Source organism: Eschrichtius robustus, chromosome 10, assembly GCF_028021215.1.
Source record: "Eschrichtius robustus isolate mEscRob2 chromosome 10, mEscRob2.pri, whole genome shotgun sequence".
Taxonomy (NCBI): domain Eukaryota; kingdom Metazoa; phylum Chordata; class Mammalia; order Artiodactyla; family Eschrichtiidae; genus Eschrichtius; species Eschrichtius robustus.
The window spans coordinates 49,822,534-49,835,925 of record NC_090833.1 but is presented as its reverse complement, the minus strand read 5'-3'; the positions used below and the strand labels follow the sequence as shown (position 1 = coordinate 49,835,925).

The 13,392-nt window shown below is 38.2% G+C and overlaps 1 protein-coding gene across 2 annotated transcripts in view; it reads right to left on the bottom strand.

Annotated features, from left to right (window-relative positions):
• The window catches only part of PTAR1 (protein prenyltransferase alpha subunit repeat containing 1), a 41,476-nt gene extending 37,476 nt beyond the window's left edge, over positions 1 to 4,000 (bottom strand). For both annotated transcript variants that reach the window (XM_068552559.1, XM_068552560.1), the window contains exon 1: positions 3,817 to 4,000. In XM_068552559.1, coding sequence (XP_068408660.1) covers positions 3,817 to 3,902 — 86 coding nt within the window. In that variant the 5' untranslated portion in view covers positions 3,903 to 4,000. The remainder of the gene's footprint in view (positions 1 to 3,816) is intronic.
• Positions 4,001 to 13,392: the final 9,392 nt, after the last annotated feature.

Below are 13,392 nucleotides of genomic sequence, written 5' to 3'. Positions count from 1 at the left end.
CTACTGCCTTACTCAAAAATTCTCACTGGGGCCTACCCACTGCCTAGGAAGTATATTTTCCCTGAGCCAACTCTTATCCAAGCCTCATGTCTCAAATTGCTATTTCCTCAGGAAAACTATCTTGACCTTCCATCCTAAATTAGTCCTCTCTGTTATTATTCTTTCAAACTATCCTTCTTATCCTTTGGGGCTCTTTTCATAACTTGTGTGTTGATTTGTTTAAAGTTCCACTGGGCAGGGACCAAGTGCGGTTTGTTCATCAATGTATACCCCAATCCTAGCCCCATATACCTAGAGACCAGCATTGTATCTATCAAATAGAAACATTCTTTTGCTGAATGTACCGATGGAATGAATGAAATTAAGTCAGATAGTCAAGGACTTCCATAATCTGTCCCTACTTTATCTTTTCAATCACATTTTGTTACTTTTAGTCCATTCACTGCTTCTTGTAGAGGTCTCCAAGACTGTAAATCCTACCTTGTCTTCCAAGTGCCACTCAAAAACCCGCCTCCCCTAAGAGCACTAGCCCAGACATACTCAGCTTCCCTTTTAACTTCTAATAGACTCACGTACGACTTGCTTACCATACTGCTAGTCCAGCCCTTATTATACACTGCTTTGCAGGGTAAATGCACTGTTCACACATACAAGTCTTAGGTCTCCATCTAGACCTGCACTGTGCAATACAGTGGTCACCAGGCATATGTGTCCATTATGTATAAATCAATTAAAATTAAATAAAACTTCAAATTTAGTTCTTCTTTCACACTAGCCACATTTCAAGCACTCAATAGCTATATATGGCTAGTGGTTACCATTTGTACAGTACAGATAAAGAACATTTCCAACATCACAGATATTTCTGAGGGCCTTGAGTACAAGAACTGTATTTTATACTTCTTCCTATTCCATACTGTGAAGATGGTAGCTACATAAACAGTGAGAATTCAATAAATATTACAGAGTAATAAAAAATAATAACTTTCTGGATAAGAGAACTTTGACATGACCCTAATTACACTGTAAACAGCTGTCCTCCACACTAGCACAGGGTCTGTACATTAAGCTAATACCTGTCGCTGGGTCAAGCCTTCAGTTATTTTTCCAAAGTATTCTCTAGGAGTCAACCACACAAACAACATTTTCATGGTATTTTTCAGTTTATAAAGTGCTTCACATTCATCATTCAGTTGGCCAATATATTTCCTAAGGAACACAGGGATTCAGGTTAAGTCTATCTACCTAGTGGCATCTAAGTGCAAGACACTGTGTGAGGTGATTTTCCTATGTTTTCATCAGCCTCTAGAGCCCATGCTCCGCAACAAGAGAAGCCACTGCAATGAGAAGCCCGCGCACTGCAACGAAGAATAGCCCCCACTCACCACAACTAGAGAAAGCCCGTGCGCAGCAACGAAGACCCAACGCAGTCAAAAATAAATAAATAAAATAAATAAAATTTTTAAAAAAAGAAAGAAGAAACAGGCTGAGAAAGGGTAACCTATCCATACCCACCAGTAACAAAATCCACATTTCACCCATTATATCTTCAACTCCTACTGGCTAGAAATTTCCAGAGACAAAGTCAATATATTTACTGTAGTAGATGTTGGCTAATAAAATTATGATCTATCTTGTATTTGTAGAAAAGAGGAAAACAAAAAGTAAAGAATGAAAAACTTTCTTTTATAATACTGAAAAGTGTAACTAGGTACTAACTTTTAAGGTAAATGATGCCTTTTTCTTTTAACTAGAAATAGAGCGTATACATTTTGGAAGTAAAAGGGTTAGATGAGGGGAGGAAGTATGAGCAATTTTGAAAAGTCCAAATTATAAGACATTTTTAAAGACGCATTGTAATATTACTGGAGATATTGCTACTGTAGGGAATATGTACTAAAATATAGCTGAAGATTAATATTAAACAATGAGTTAAGCTATTTAAAAATTTCAGATCTATATCATTATTTCATATTATTTCAAATGCCCAAATTATTTCAAACTTTAAAAAATACTGAATGACCCAAATGCTTATTAATAATTATAAGTTATGCACTGGCAGAGAGCACACTGATGAGATCTCATCATAAAAAATGCGACTGGGGGGGCATTAAAGTCCATTATGAGTTTCAGTAAATATGATCCAGAAGAATTGGGACGTGTTCCAAACTGCACTGTGTCAACCTGCCAGGCCAATGAACACTCAAACTCAAGTTTTTTCAAATATGAAATACTGATGCTTTTCTAGTCTACTTCAAAGAAGACAAAGTAAGATGATTACTTTACTTATTAGGCTTCTTTCTAACTCCTCAATTTCTTTAAGAAAAATAACCCCAAATGATGAGAAAATAGTCATTTCATTTGTCCAACTTTTTTTTTTTTTTGAGAATGTCTCTTATTTGCATTAAAGCTCTCATTCTCAAAAGGGGACTGAAAGACTGATATACAACAAGGCATCAAAGCATTCTTTAGAAGGCCCAGTACCCACTATGGTTACTGCCAGGAAATCATTCCAAACACTCTCATTCTGAAAAAGGCAGCAGTCACAAGGGGAAAGGAAGTGTACGCTGTCAGAGGTGGCAGGTGTGTTTTGAGGCCAGCAGTGTCTTGTTTTTAATGAGGCACAGTTGCAGGTCTCCAACTGTGTGCCACGAGGGAGCAAGACATCTGAGGGCATCACCTTGAAGGAAAAGAACACTTCATTTAGATGAAGGTTTGGCACCTCTTTTCAGCGGAAAAGCTTAAGGAGTTAGACTGCTTAAAAAGAATAATTCATGCGTTCCAGTTTAAAGAATAAAATATTTAAAAAAAAACTCCATAAGCAATTAGATAAAGTGAAAACAATGTAAAACTGGATTCCATGTTTCTTTCTCTTGAGGGGAGGAGGGAGGAAGGGAGGAAGGATAGGAAAATAGCTACTCTCTTGCTTCCTCCTTACTCTTTTGTACAATGTGTAGATATATCTCTCCTTTAACAGCTTCTTTTTCGTTACATAAAAGCAGAAGTATCAGAGAGAATACAGTCTCTTACGGGATCTTCCCGGAGTACTCCAAGTAAAATGGAAAGGAAGGAGGAAAAGATACATGTGTCAGTTCTGTGGTGTCCTACTTAAAGAGGGCAGCAGCGTTTGAATAAAAAAAGAGTTAATATGCTTCCTGTAACTATGAATCAGCTAATGCTAAAAAGTGTCGAGGTTTCATCTGCTTCCCACCAGACCCAACCTGTGCCTACAGAAGCTACTCTCTTGAGAATGCCCTGTTCACCTTCGAAACAAAATGTTTCATCGAAGTTCCTCTATAATTTTGGGACAGGTGAGGCGAAAGTCAAAAGCAGCCTCAAGCTACCTTCGGCTAGTAAACTGAGGGGGTTTTGGCCCATGGAGAATAAGATGATCAGTAACCCCTTCTTATCAAGGTCCGGGATGAATCTCAAAAGAGTTGTGTTAACAAAGCACATACAGACCCACACCGTGTACTTTAAACGGATGTGGGACGTGGACACACGGGTGAAGTCTTTCGAGTTTCGTGAACTCCTGGGAAAGGGGTGGGAGGGAGGTGAACCAAACAAAGTCGCAACGTTTTGATTTTCCGAGGTCACTTCTAAGGACTCGCCCGAGAGCTTCTTCCGGTAGCGGAATGCTGGCCCCGCGGCGGCCGACAACTGTCGGGCCCCGACCCGGCTCCGTCGGCTCTTGTGAGCAGCGCGCGGGTCAAGACCTGCAGTCCGAGGTCGGCTCGAGGCTTGGCCCCGCCCCCTCCCGCCCCCGACGACCCCCGGAGGCGGCGGAGGCGGGGGCACCGCCGGCGCGCGACTCACATGTGCGGGTTCCTCCTGAAGGCGTTGGTGATGTCCTTCACCACCCGCTGCACCAGCACGGCCACCTCCTCGCTCGTCTCGGCCATGTTGGCGGCGTCCGCGGCGGCTCGGGAGCGCCTCCGGGAAAGCGCCGAGCCACCCGCGGGAGTTCCCGGGGAGCGCGCCCGTGTGCGCCGGTTTGGCCGCGCCCCTGCCCCCGCCGTGGAGGCCGCCGCCGAGCACTTCCGGGTCAGCCCGCGGTCGGCCGGTGTGTGGACCCTGACGAGGCTGAGGCTGGCAGCTTGGTCCCTGACTTCCTCTCGTAAGCGAGTTTCTAAGCGCCCGAGAAGATGCTGCAGACTCATTTGCAAAGTTACCTCAGGTCGCTGTATTACACATTTTATTTTAATTTCTAGTCCGCTGGGGGCCGAGGAGGGAGGGGTCCTAAGGTCACTCCCAGAGTCAGGGTCTGGCCTGAATACCCCGCCCAGACCACCCGTCCTCAGCTGTTCAGGAAAGGAGCCAGTCCCAGAATGCTCCTGGAGGAAAGTTTAACCGAGAGTGAAGATCCTCTTAAGCAGTTAGTCCCTTGGCTTTCTGAGAGCTTGTTCCCTGTGTTTTCTTAGTTGGAGGGATGAGGCCGTCCAGAGATGCTCTTGGCTGAATGAGGCCCAGCCGGACCGTATTGGTGACCTCCTTCTGTACCTGCGTGCCAATTTCGGCCACTAAGCAGACGCTTTCAAAGAGTTAATTTAAAAAGTTTAATAAATGGATTAAAGGAGGAAAAAGGAAAGGAAAGGAAAAGTTATTTGCTCTCTCCGTATAGGGAGTAAAAGTACAGAGGTATTTTTTAGATTTTCTACATCGAGTGTACGTTGCTTTGCACGTCATTTGGTGTCCTATGAACGTTGCGTGTTAGTTTTGGAGTTAAAAAACCAAGTCCCTGGCAAGGTTTGCCCTTAATAGCTATTTGCCTTGCTATAAATAATTTTTATAAGAAAAACTGGCTTTCTAGTCCATTTGGATTTTGAAATGCTGTAATTCAAATTTTCACGTATCAGATTTTCTTTCAACCTCTGTGTTAGAAAAAATCCGGCTGCTTTTGGTTCTTTTTACTTAACCCTTAAAGTCTTATCTTTTAGAAACTTTATTTTTTTTTAAAGCAAACTCACTGTTTAATGTAAACATACGTAGAGCATTTGAAGTAGGGTTGATGATTGTGAAAGTAAACCATCCACTGGATGCAAAATTATAAAGCAGTGAATGAGAAATATAAATTATATTCAGTGGTCGATACTCCCTATGGGTACGTTTAGAAAGGCTACACCTGCTGTATGGACTTTGGCCTTCTGGTTTTAAAAGAAATGAGCTAGAAGTTTCATAAAATTACAGAAAAGCAAGATGGACAGGTTTGATTTAGTAAAGTCAAACAAACCTTAACATATTGACAAGTTCTCAAATGAGGCAGTGGAGTGAATTTGTATTTAGATTCCAGGGCCAAAGACAACTTCAAATGTCCTAATTACTCTTAAAATGTAGTACCAATTCTGAAATGGTTTGGGTTCACTGATAAGCCTTCTTCCTATTCGATTAATCAGAGCCTTGCATCCTTTCCTGGTAAAAGTGGGAAATAAATCCTGACTTCTGGGGCAGAGCTTAAAGGACACACTCAGAAATATGACATTTTTTTCAAAGAATTTATTTTTATCTTAAAAATTAGTGTGATTTTTGTATTTCACTCTAATATATTTAGCAGGAAAAACAACAGCAACAGCAAACTTTATTCCCAAATCTTGAAGTGAAATTGATATTCCAGGAAGATAACATCCTATATGATTAGGTGTGTCTCCTTCCAGCACACACACACACACACACACACACACAGACACACACTACTACCTTGAAAGGTGTGAATTGTATGTGTCATATTTCTTCTAAGAGTTCACAAATTGTTTCACCCAATTATTAAAGATCTGCTATGTTTAGAACTTGAATTTTTTATAGTTAGAGCATACTAGGACTCTGACCCAGTTCCCTTATTTTGCCAATAAGGAAGCTGAGGTTCAAAGGAGAATTGAAATTCATGTGACTTTAATAATGATATGTTTATAAGAATAGGATATGATGAATTTAAATGCCCAACTTTGGGGATTGATTAAATTACAGTAAATCTATATGATGAAATACTGTTTAGTCATTTAAAAGTTCATTGTAACTAGGAGAATATGTAGCAAACTCTTAGGAGGAAGTATATTTATAGGAGAATTTTCTAAGTAACACGAAGAACAAAATATAATTTTTGTAATAGAAGTTTTTAAAAGTATATGTTAATAAAAACATGGATATATTTATTTGTTAATTAGCCAACTATCTCTTATGCATAATAATTTTCTTAGAGATTGATTTTAAGCAACCATGACTCGCTTAAAAATTAATCTCCCCAAAATCATGCCTTTCATATTTTAGAAGACTATTTGACAGTCCTGTGAATGTATTTGACAGTCCTCCCATACCCTCCCCCAAATCATTCCTTTCATATTTTAAAAGACTATTTGATGATGGGGGAAAATGTAGATATATAATGACAAAAACAAGTACCAAAACAGCATATAAGACAATTATATATGTAACCGAGAAGGACCCCATGGGGCCTTCCCAGGACAGGCCTTCCCCCATATCCTCTGCTTTAGCTCCTCTATGAAGTACCTAGATAATAGTATTTGATGCAAATTTCCTGAGTTGTTTTGCAGATGTGAACATCCCCCACCCCCCCTCACCAAATGGAAGAACTACTTGATGACCTTGAGCACATAGCCCCAGGCCTCCTGGAGCGTAAGGACTGATAAGGTTAACCCTTGTGACACCACCCTGCTACCTCGCCATCAGCCAATCAGAGAACTATGCATAAGCTGATCACATACCCTGCAACCCTCCTCCCTCACTTGGCTTTTAAAAGTGCTTTGCAGAAACCTTTTGGGGGAGCTTAGGGCCTTTTTAGGGCCTGAGCCACCTCATCTCCTTGCCTGGCCTTGCAGTAAACCTTTCTCTGCTCCACACTCCGACGTTTCAGTTTGTTTGGCCTCACTGTGCGTCGGGCACACGAACTTGCATTAACATATATATATGTTGACAAAAAATTATTCAATAGTTGATCTAAGGAAGAAATGGAAAATTTTATTCAAGCCAACCTGAGGATTATAACCCAGGAGATAGTCTTTCAGAAAGCTCTGAGAACCGTTCCACTTATTAGAGTTCAATGCATAGTTATATAAGTTTTTGAGACAAGTTGTGATACGTCAAATAATGTATCATTGACAGTTTACACAATCCAGATCTACACATACAAAGTAGTGGGTCATGGGTTATCATGGCCCCTTACAAGATTAAGAAGGAAGGTTATTTTCTTAAGGAGTTGTGGCTCTTTGTGAGATTAAGAAGCAACATTATCTCCTAAGGAGGTCTGGCTAACAAATTCACAACACATGCTAAAGGGGAGGGAGGAAGCCCAACCAGGCAGAGGAAAATTTTATGTTTAAATTTTTCTCATCTTGCCATAAAAAATGAATTTTATTTCATCATATACAAAACAAATTGTACAGAATATAAATATAATGTAAGTATTAGACTGGGATGATATAAAGTAAAATGTTAACAATGGTTATCTCCATATGATAGAACTACTAGAGATAATTAAGACTTATAAATATACATTCTTTATATTACTCTGGTTGTTCCAAACTTTCTACAATGAAAAACCTAATGTATGTGTTGCGGGCGCTGGTGGGAAGAAAGACACCAAGGTGGTTTTAATGACAGACCTAGTACAGTTGACTTTTGAACAACGTGAGAGTTTGGGGAGCTGACCCTCCACACAATCAAAAATCTGCGTATAATTTACAGTCAGCCCTCCATATCCCTGGTTCCAGTTCCTCCTTTTCTGTGGTTCAGTATCTGGGGATTCAGCCAAACCTGGATCACAGTACTGTAGTATTTACTATTGAAAAAAAAATTTGTGTATAAGTGGACCTGTACAGTTTAAACTCTTGTAAAATGGTACAGATGAACCTGTTTGCAGGCAGAAATAGAGACACAGATGTAGAGAACAAACGTATGGACACCAAGGGGGGAAAGCGGGGTGGGGTGGGGGGGGATGAATTGGGAGGTTGGGATTGACATGTATACACTAATATGTATAAAATAGATAACTAATAAGAACCTGCTGTATAAAAAATAAAATAAAATTCAAATAAAAGAATCAATAAACTGCAAAAAAAATAACTCTTGTTGTTCAAGGGTCAACTGTAATTATCTTTGTGCAGAGTTGTAAATGACCTTATAATCTGTTTTCATCTTTGCTCTGTATTATTCCACTTTTATCACTATGATGTGTTGTTTATTTACTCCATTATTTGGATTGAAGTCCATTTTACTATGGTAACATTATGCAAGATAGAGTGTAAATAGTACTAAACATGTTTTTACCGTGTGCTATTATTACAAAAACAAGTTTATTTCCTCCATTAAAATAATTAAGTGCTCAATTTTAAGTGCTTTATTATAATATTACCATTGTGACTAAATATATACTTACAGTATACCCAACCTCAACCTTAATCACTGTCCTAATATTTAAAATCCAAGAACTTACAAAGAAATAGGAGAAGGGAAATATAATACTAGTCAAGAAGTTACAATATCAATGTCTTTTTATGAATTCTTAAGAAAAATCAATAGTAGTGTTATCTGTAAAGTTTTTATTAAAAACCATTTCAAGAAAAGGAATAGAAATTAATAAATGAATTTAAAAAGACATGTACATAAAACTTAGGGGAGTTTTGGTATACATTCTGCCTCAGTGTGTAGGTTTATTTTCCCAAATACAAAACTTCATGTATGATCAAGAACTATTTTTTTTAAAGTCACAAAATCATGAATTGCAAATGCCATCTATTCTTGTACTTAGTTGATATATCTAGTACTTCATTATTCTTTTTTATTGTTACTATTTATTTATAATTAAAGTATCATTGATTTACAATATTGTGTTAGTTTTGGGTGTACAGCAAAGTGATTCAGTTATATATATATATACACACACATATATATATATTTTTCAGATTATTTTCCATTATAGGTTATTATAAGATATTGAATATTGTTCCCTGTAACACTTCACTATTATAATTGTTGAGATGAAGATAAGAAAATGCATGTGATAGCACCTTTAAACTGGGAAGCACTATACAAATTATTACTTATTTCTATGAGTTGACACAACATCATTACAGGTAAATCAGTATTAAAACACAATAGTAAACTAAGATGAAGCTTAATACTAACTTTCAAAATGAAACTCTATTGTTTAATATTCTAAAGAGAATTATACTGCTATTATAATTAATTTCCTAATCAAAACATGAACTTTTTTTAACCAGACAAAGTAGGTAAATGTTATAAAGATGCTTATCATGACAATGACTTTAAATGATCAGTTAGTACTGATGTTGGAATCCATGATGATAGAGGAATGAAGATACTAATTGCATAATATGGTTTTTGTTGCTGAGTAACTGGTGTTTTATTTTTCTTGACATTTGATAGTTCCAAAATGTCATCCTTTTCCTTTATCCTCTTTTCCCGAACACAGAGGCCCAGGAAACCCATGATGTAATCTTCAGAAAAGAACAGGAGAAAATGTCTGGAGAGAAGAAGAGCCAATCCAGGCCTTGCATATGGAAACAGCTAGGGAGATGGGTATGTCTCTATGATGGATTCAATGTTTCTCATGTACTGAAGATGTCAAATTTTTCTAGGAATTTCTTAGTAATATGCCATTTAGTGGATCACTAAGGGAAAGAAGTATCCAAATATGAGTACATTCTTAAGAAGTTATTTTTTTGCTTTGTGTTTTTCTTATTCTTCAGTGTAAACATGACAATCATGTAATAGACTTAGGTTAAAAAATCATAAGTGAAAATTTAGGAAAGTAGTAAAAGCTTCATGTTTATTACCAAAGAGGTTTAGTTGAGACTTCTTCGGTAACTGCCTAAAAGTAAGACAGAGCTATATCTCCTCTTCTTTTCATCTCACTTCTTAAGCTAATTTTTCAACTCAGAAATTTTATAATAAAAATATACCATATTTCTCAGTTTCTTCCTGTTTCCATGTTTTAAGCCACCTCTGACACTTATCAAAGTTAAAAACAGGCCAAAATCACCCATAGGAAATGATGAACTTTCTTTGTTAAATGTTGAATGATGCCCTAACTTGTAGTATAGTATTTATAGAGACTGACAGTCTGAGTTTTAGGAAGGAATGCCAAAGAGTGACTCCCCAGTTAACATCTTCTGACTTTAGGCACTTGAATTTCTATGGTAAGTCTGCAAAATCACCATCAGTGTGCAAAAAAGAACAAAGCAAAATGTTGTGTATTGGGTTCATAGGAGGAGAAGTTTAAATACCACTTCTGAGGGATGAGACTCCAAGTAATTGTACTTATTTATTCCACAAATTTTAATGAATGTTACTGTGTATAAGACATTGTGCTTGCTGCTAGGTAAACAGTGGTGAGAAAAACAGACATTATTCTTGGCTTCTTGTAGGACTTACCATCTAATGGAAGAGATACACAATATTCAAATAAACAGAAAAATGTATAATGAAAAATTGTAATACATGACACAAAAGGTAAAAGCAAGGCCCATGCTAGATGATAACAGTGTGGAGTAAGAGCAGAGCTTTAGACAGTGTGGTCAGGGAAACCTATTCCAGGTGGTGATATTTAAGCTGAGACCTGAAAGATAAGAAGGAACCAGCCCTGTGAAAAGCAGGGGAAGAGCCTCATCAATAGTGGAAACACCTATGGTCAACTAATCTATGACAAAGGAGGCAAGGATATACAATGGAGAAAAGACAGTCTCTTCAATAAGTGGTGCTGGGAAAACTGGACAGCTACATGTAAAAGAATGAAATTAGAATACTCCCTAACACCATACACAAAAATAAACTCAAAATGGATTCGAGACCTAAATGTAAGACCAGACACTATAAAACTCTTAGAGGAAAACATAGGAAGAACACTCTTTGACATAAATCACAGCAAGATCTTTTTTGATCCACCTCCTAGAGTAATGGAAATAAAAACAAAAATAAACAAATGGAACCTAATGAAACTTCAAAGCTTTTGCACAGCAAAGGAAACCATAAACAAGACAAAAAGACAACCCTCAGAATGGGAGAAAATATTTGCAAACGAATCAATGGACAAAGGATTAATCTCCAAAATATATAAACAGCTCATTCAGCTCAATATTAAAGAAACAAACAACCCAATCCAAAAATTGGCAGAAGACCTAAATAGACGTTTCTCCAAAGAAGACATACAGATGGCCAAGAAGCACATGAAAAGATGCTCAACATCACTAATTATTAGAGAAATGCAAATCAAAACTACAATGAGGGGCTTCCCTGGTGGCGCAGTGGTTGAGAGTCCGCCTGCCAATGCAGGGGACACGGGTTCGAGCCCTGGTCTGGGAAGATCCCACATGCCGCGGAGCAACTGGGCCCGTGAGCCACAATTACTGAGCCTGTGCGTCTGGAGCCTGTGCTCCGCAACAAGAGAGGCCGCGATAGTGAGAGGCCCACGCACCACGATGAAGAGTGGCCCCCGCTCGCCACAACTAGAGAAAGCCCTCGCACAGAAACGAAGATCCAACACAGCCAAAAATAAATAAATAAATTAATTAATTTTTAAAAAATTACCTTTCTAAAAAATAAAAAAAAAAAACTACAATGAGGTCTCACCTCACACCAGTTAGAATGGGCATCATCAGAAAATCTACAAACAACAAATGCTGGAGAGGGTGTGGAGAAAAGGGAACCCTCTTGCACTGTTGGTGGGAATGTAAATTGATACAGCCACTATGGAGAACAATATGGAGGTTCCTTAAAAAACTAAAAATAGAATTACCATATGATCCAGCAATCCCACTACTGGGCATATACCCAGAGAAAACCGTAATTCAAAAAGACACATGCACCCGAATGTTCATTGCAGCACTATTTACAGTAGCCAGGTCATGGAAGCAACCTAAATGCCCATCGACAGACGAATGGATAAAGAAGAAGTGGTACATATATACAATGGAATATTACTCAGCCATAAAAAGGAGCGAAATTGAGTCATTTGTTGAGAAGTGGATGGATCTAGAGACTGTCATACAGAGTGAAGTAAGTCAGAAAGAGAAAAACAAATATCGTATATTAACGCATGTATGTGGAACCTGGAGAAATGGTACAGATGAACCGGTTTGCAGGGCAGAAGTTGAGACACAGATGTAGAGAACAAACGTATGGACACCAAGGGGGGAAAACCGCAGTGGGCTGGGGGTGGTGGTGTGCTGAATTGGGTGATTGGGATTGACATGTATACACTGATGTGTATAAAATTGATGACTGATTAAAAAATAAAAATAAAAATAACAGAAAAAAAAATAATGGAAACAGTATGTGTGAAGTCCTTAAGAAGAAGAGAGTTTACATAGCATGTCTCAGAAATTGAAAGAAGGCCAAGCTAATAACTTTTACTGACCTGAAAGTGTTTGTAAAGTGATTTCAGATTTAGTATTGCTTTCACCTGGATGTCAGCTATGAGCATGATTGCTTAATTCCACTTTTCTTACTTTCTGTATCCTCTTTTTTCTTTTTTATACCACACTGAACAGCTCACCAAGGACAGCTCATGTCACATGGTTACATGGTGTCCCATGGTCAGGTATTTAGTCATGAAGCCCAGTAGCAAACCCAGAACTGTTTCTCAAAAGGCTAATATTTATCAATAGAAGAGGATAGGTTTTTTTCCAAAACCCTAAGAGTGTTTCCATGACATTTAAAAAAATTTTTTTGCTACCACTGGATCTTCTGGGTCATATGGCCCAAGATCAGCTTGCATGGAAGCTCTGGGATCCATTCAAAACTATGAGTTACTCAGTCAATTATTCCAACTAGAACATTTGAATAGAGTACATATTGCCTCCTGAATCTAAAGTGGCCCATGCGTCTCTCAGTGGTAGAGTGTACAGGATGAAGCAGCTTGTCCTTCACGTTGATAGAAATATTGTGACATGCCCCGGACTACTGGACTCTTAGAAGCTTCACTACCATGGCAGGCCCCTGAATGTTTTAAGGGCTTATCTAGCATCCTCTGTCATGTATGTGTTTTGCCAAGGCATGTAGCGTATTTTTACTTACTACACATGAAGTCAAATACCTGAAAGGAAAAAAGGACTAAAGCTCTCATTATATACTCAAGACTCTTGTATTTTTTCCTTGTAGCATATATTAAATGCAATTAACAGTTGTCTAATTAGTTCAATATCTTTATCATTCTGTAGAATGTAACTCCACAAGGGCTAGAACCCTATTTTTCCTGTTCAGTGCTGTGTATCTGTACCTTGCCTTGCATATAATGGGCTCTCAATTAATATGTAAATGCATGGATAGATGAATGAAAGAAAAGAAATGGAAAAAAATAAGAAAGGATTAGAATAGCCAACATGTAGCATAGATAAAGAAGCTGTAGAGGAACTCACCTAGGAA